At 38.7% G+C, this 6,000-nt stretch overlaps 1 protein-coding gene across 1 annotated transcript in view; it reads right to left on the bottom strand.

Moving 5' to 3' along the window:
• Positions 1-3,281, bottom strand: part of AMPD3 (adenosine monophosphate deaminase 3) — a 28,835-nt gene extending 25,554 nt beyond the window's left edge. The window contains exon 1 of the mRNA XM_010295428.1: positions 3,060-3,281. Within this exon, the coding sequence (XP_010293730.1) occupies positions 3,060-3,280 (221 nt within the window). The 5' untranslated portion in view covers position 3,281. The remainder of the gene's footprint in view (positions 1-3,059) is intronic.
• Between the last annotated feature and the right edge of the window lie 2,719 nt (positions 3,282-6,000).

The following is a 6,000-nucleotide window of genomic DNA, read 5'->3' on the forward strand; positions in this document are numbered from 1 at the left end:
ATTCTTAGAGACTGGTAGCATCAGAATTCATGAAGTATCAGGCAGAAACAAGTGAACATTACATATGGCAAGTTGTTATAAGTTATCATGCTATTACACACACTTTTCATTCTTCCCAAAACATGCAGAATTTAAAAACAAGACAATACATCAAAATTGCATATATAGCCATTCAGTTAAACTTGTAAGAAACCAGATGTGCACAGGGGCAGTGTTTGATGAGACTTGAGCAAAAGGCTAATATTGGTTATCAGAGTAATAACATAACATGGCTTTGATATGCAAGTCCATTCCTCCCCTCAGGGCACGAAATGGCTAATCCCCATAGCTATAAAAACTTTTGCCCTTTCTCAGCAAAACTATGGTGGATGTGTACCTTAGACAAACCAGCTAAAAAAGAATGCTGTATTTTTCAGTGAAGTATTTGTAATACCTCGAGTGAAATTTTGGAATTTCTAAGGATTTAATTAGTTTTCCCTACTCAGTTGAAATGCATTTTAAATATTCATATAATAAATAAATACAGTGTTATAAACTACCTGTGATACCACTTTCTTTTGCACTGTGGATATACTCCCTCCTTTTATAGACTAGATGTCTGTTGTGGCTGTGTGGAGAAACCATCCCAGGAGGTCCAGCAACTCAAAGAGGGTAGGTCCTACTCCCCTGTACGGATACCTGTATGGACCAGTATCTCAGCTATTAGGAGTAAGCATTCTTCTGCTCAAGAGAGAGGATATAGAGGGTACACACTAGGGGCCACCCTGTGGTTTTTATCTGCATGACCATGGAGAAGACATGAGGAAATGGGATGGAAAAATCCACCTTGACCCTAGAGGCATGGGTACGTGAGTTGCAAGGAAAAACACTCACTCAAGGGGGTTCTTCCAGGAAAATTGCTGCTCCAGTTTTCAGTGGGCAGTACCCTAGACAGGGTAGAAGGGCTGATCTTACTCCTGATTGTAATGAAGGAACTCCTGACTCATATTTACAAGAAGTGTGTAATGAATCCTATGACCAGGACTAGAGGGCCCCTGCCTCCAGCCAGGTGGAGGAAATGGACAAGCAGGTTTACTGGACTGTGTGGATTTGATGGCCTGGCACATCAGACCCACAGGAATATAAGGCTCTAGTGGACACGGGCTCACAGTGTGCCCTAACGCCATCAAGCTATAAAGGGATCCATCTGTATGGATCTGTATCTGTATTTCTGGAACCCATCTGTATTTCTGGAGTGATGGGGGGAGTTGGCTGAGGAGCACACATCGCTGCTTGAGGACTGGCTGGGTATCGGTCAGCAGGTGGTGAGCGGTTGCATCACATGTTTTTCCTGGGTTTTGTTTTTTTTCTCTCTTTGTTGTTTATCTTTTCATTACAATTTATTATTATTATTTTATTTCAACCCTTAAACTGTTCTCGTCTCAACCCACGAGCTTTCCTACTTTTGTCCTTCTGATTCTCTCCCCCATCCCACCAGGGGGAAGGGGGAAGCAAGCGCTTGTTGTGGTGCTTAGTTACCGACTGGGGTTAAACCACAACAATGCCAAAACCTTAAACATTAGTAAGAACCACCTTCAAAGAAAAAGGAATACTGGAATACTCTCTGGAGGTTGCATATTACTTCTGTGACATTCTGAAGAATAAGAACATGCAGTGCTGGTACGATTAATACACTATGACTAAATGCCATCCTCTCTTAAGTACTTGTAGCCACCTTTGAAATCAGTAAGAAATTTTTGAAAGGCAGTGTTGGATCAACTGCAACTGAAAACAACATAAGTTTTACTCATGTAACTCTCCTTGAAGTACACTTCAGTCCTTTAAGACGGGGATGAATACTTGTTCTGTTCCCCCATGTAAACAACATACATAGACTACCCCACTTCCCACAGTTAAACCTGTACAAAACTTGAGGTACAGTTTGTCAGAACATATTTCTGTAAGACAATTTCCCAAATTAAAAGTGAAACTTATTTGTTCAGGAGGAAAGATATACCAAATAGTTGTTTGAATGAAAACACCTAGTTTTCCCTTCTGTGCTTGTTTATGTTTATGAACATGCCAACTGGGAAACCCACTTGCACAATTCAAAACTAAAAGTCTTAGCCTGTATCATCAGTGTGTCACACCTTAGTTTAACTAAATTGACTCTTCTCCCTTCTGTTCCAGAAATATGATGCCAAACGTTGCCCAACTGATTGTATCCAGCTAACCAGGTACAAGTGTTTAGCTATCACCCTCAATTGTTTGCCTGCGTTTTGAAAAGTCTGTACACATCCAAGCCATTTAGTGTCAGACGGCTGCTGAGCACGTGTGACTCTAGGAAATAGTCAAGCCAGTCCACTGAGGTTAAGATACTGGAACAGCCTGACATCAGGGTAAGGGTACCTCTCTCTCAGAGGAAAAATCATAAACCAAATCAAGTTTGTCTTCATTAAATTCACAGGTAAACTAAAGGTGGACTGTACTGTTTTTTGGGACAAAACTCAAAGTGTGTGCTTTTATGGCTGACAGTGGTTAGATTTTATCTCTGTGAGTTAAGGAAACCTACAAATAACCTCATTATGCCAATACCACTTTTCATCTTCTCCCTTGATGTTAAATGTCAAGTCTTTACTTTCATCTATTTTTACAGAGACTAAAAGTATCATACCATTGTAATCTTCCCTGTGTTAAAATTTTCCTCTCCTCTGAATGAAACTAGAATAAAGCGGGAGAGTGGGGGGAAGTGTTTAGTTTTCTGACTCTTTTTACATTAAAGAGTCTTAGGGTTGTGTTCACTTCTACCCAGCTAAGCTGTTTGCTAAACTTGCATAAGCAATATCTATGCTATTGCTGGAAACACAGCTGAGACAACCTCACCAATCCAACCTCCCTAGGGCCTATCCCCACACCTTCTACATAGCATGAAAGGACATCACACAGGTGCCCTTGGTACCTGCTGTTGACCTTTCTCCTGAAGTAATATGGGGCAGAATGTTATTTGCCAGATATTTCAATATTAACTCAAACACATTTAAAAAACTATTTTTCACTAAGAAAGCAACCACTGAACAAACCTTTTAGCTGTTTCGACAGACTGCTGTTCTGCCAGTTCCTTCTGCAGTTCCCTTTCCTTGGCCTCTTTCTGCCCAATAGGGCAGTCTTCAGGCACGGTGAATAGTGACAAGGCATCTTTGCTGTCTTCTTCTCGGAGAACTTTAGCAAATACCTTCTCTGCTAGAAGTCGCACATGCTCATCAACCTCAGAGATATTCAGCTTTGGAAACTGTCTGGGCATCTCGGCTAATAAGGAAGACAGTTGACAAAGTTATAACTAGAAGAAGAATAGAGATATGCGAGAGACTGGGGTTTTTTTTATTGGTATGCCTATCAAAATTAAGAGCTTCAACCAAAAGCAGAATAAAGTAGAACAGCTATGCAAAATTTAAACTAGTACGCAGCACACAAGAACCACAGGCATCCACTGAGCGTCTTTACTTGTGAAGCCATGACAATTTGTGAACTGGGAGCTTCTTGGTATACTCATGAAAATTCCTAAGATATGTATGTACAGATTTGCCATTAGATTCTACTTACTTGCATAATCAGATAGACATTTGCAATATAATGTATACTTAGCTGTACGTACCTGCACTTAACTTGGAAATCACATTCACTCAGTTGCCTGCCTTATTCCCGGCTCAGTGACTTCAAACCAATTTTAGAGCCACAAGCGAGTTAGAAAAGAAGGTTGCACATTTCTACCTCACCCCATCCTTTCCACAAATAAGAAAACCATGGAACTGCTGTGAAGTAAAATGGTTGCACAACAGGAGCAAATATGATGTAGTTCACTCAGTAATTTGTTTTTTTTTAATTTGTTTTCAGTAGTTCATATCCTGCTTTTGTATGTGGGAAGCAGATAGGATATGGACTTCAATTTCTACTTGGCATTTAAATATTATTTTTCTAAAAAAATACATTTTCTATTTTAAATTTTTATTTAAATAGCCTTTCATCACAAAATATTTCCATTTTGTTATAGCAGCACTACTGAAATACAATTGTTAGTGTTTCTTCCGTAGTTTCATGGCTTTATTTATATTTAATTCTCATACAATCAAAAATTGGAATTCTGACATATCTGGTAGCATTCGGGAGGGAAAAAAAAAAAAAATACAGTGCTTGTAAGCTACTGACCAGCATTATTTATTATGTACTATAAAGCTTTTTGAATGCCTTCAGTATGATGGAGTTTGTAACAAATAAGATTAAATCCTTATTACATGAGTTAAAAATAGCAATGAACATGTCACAACAAATGGATCCAAGCACCGCCAGAATGTGAAGTCTGGGTCTAAAACTGACATTTCAGAATCCTTTTTGGTTACAAACATGCAAACATATTTTATAAGATGGTATTCATTTAAATAACAATGTATGCTGAAAGTCAGCGTGGAGCATGGCAGTTTTTAATCACTTTCGGCGTAACTTATCAGGGCCCCCATTACAGTGTTTCTGTAGGCATGCTGCAAGTTTCACATGTTGATATGTGACCCTTTTGATATGTGATCCTGTTGTTTTCAGCCTAAAAGATTCTAATTAATGTCCACCTGTTTTCACACTTGCTTTGAGAACACTTTTGCTTTTATTCTAGAAGCAAATATAGTATGAAAAGGTGACAAGAGATATATTGGACCATAACATGGCAATTTAGTGATCATCCACATTATTTTCCATTCTTATTTTGTAAGAACCAATTCACAGCCCAGTGGAAAAATGCCACTGGTTTTCAAGAATTGCAGATCTGACTCTACGCAGTTTTTCTGCCTGGAGACTATTTGTTTTGTGATTAGTATTAAGTCTTCAGAAAATGAAGTATAGCTACATAAGAAATACAAAAATACATACACGTTTAGCTGAATGGTTCGATGACAATGCACTACAATGTCTTAGAAGCATCCAAACTTAGATGGTTTCTCAATTTCAAACCTCAGTGAAGTCATGGGAGCCTTTCCACTGACCTCAATGAACACAGTTGTCAGCAACAGTAACTGCCATACATACAGTTGCCAGCAACAGGGGCCTTTTTGGCCACTTCAGCCAGGCAAGAACAGTCTTTATAGCTACTAGACTATAGTAAGAGTGCCAGCAATAATAATAAAATGGGGAATAATAATGTTTCTTCTGCTGCTCAGAAATTTTAATTTCTGAGCAATTAAAAATCAGCAATTCAAATCTTTTCAGTACTAGCCGACTGGGACAGGGAAAAAAAAAAATCAATCGGTTGTATGTTTATCATTGGCTGAGCATTTTCCTAGTATAAATGAACTTTTTCTTAGAGAATTGTGATCAGAAACAGAAAAGCAGTAGGAAATACATTACATGAGAAATCATACTGTGTTTTAAATCATTACAATAAGATAATGAAGAGTTGGAATGTATAGATAGATACAATCCTCTACTGAGACCAAAGGTTTTTTTTCTTTCTTACAGAACCTGCTCTCATGTTCTCTGCTCAAGCAGATGAGAGACTAAGGCACAAAGCACTTTGAAAGGTAGGTTCACTCACATCACTGCTAGCTTATGTCACTGAAATGAGTTTAATAAACCTAAAATAGTCATGAGGCACTTCATGCAATACTCATGCAAGCTGTGCCATCCTGAACTGGAAGAGAGATGAGGATACTGTATCCAGTACCTTTCTATAGAAGTGCTGTCTTTTACCCAAGGTGAGCGACTGGGAAAGCAACAACTAGACATCTTAATGGGATGGAAAGGGTGTATGAATGCCATCCAGCAACCAATATACGTGCTTTTCCTAGATCTCTCTCTCACAGGAAGGCTGCTTTGATTACTCTTTAGTCCCTTGTGGAAGAAAAATAGCTATTTCTCTTGAAACATATTGCATAAAAAATGCTGGAGTGATTATTTAAAAAGAAATGATTGATCAGGAATTTAATGGGCTTGACTAAGTAATGAGCAACACGCCACGAAAACAACAACCGCCGCGTCCAA

Source organism: Phaethon lepturus, unplaced genomic scaffold, assembly GCF_000687285.1.
Source record: "Phaethon lepturus isolate BGI_N335 unplaced genomic scaffold, ASM68728v1 scaffold37529, whole genome shotgun sequence".
NCBI classification, from domain to species: Eukaryota; Metazoa; Chordata; class Aves; order Phaethontiformes; family Phaethontidae; genus Phaethon; species Phaethon lepturus.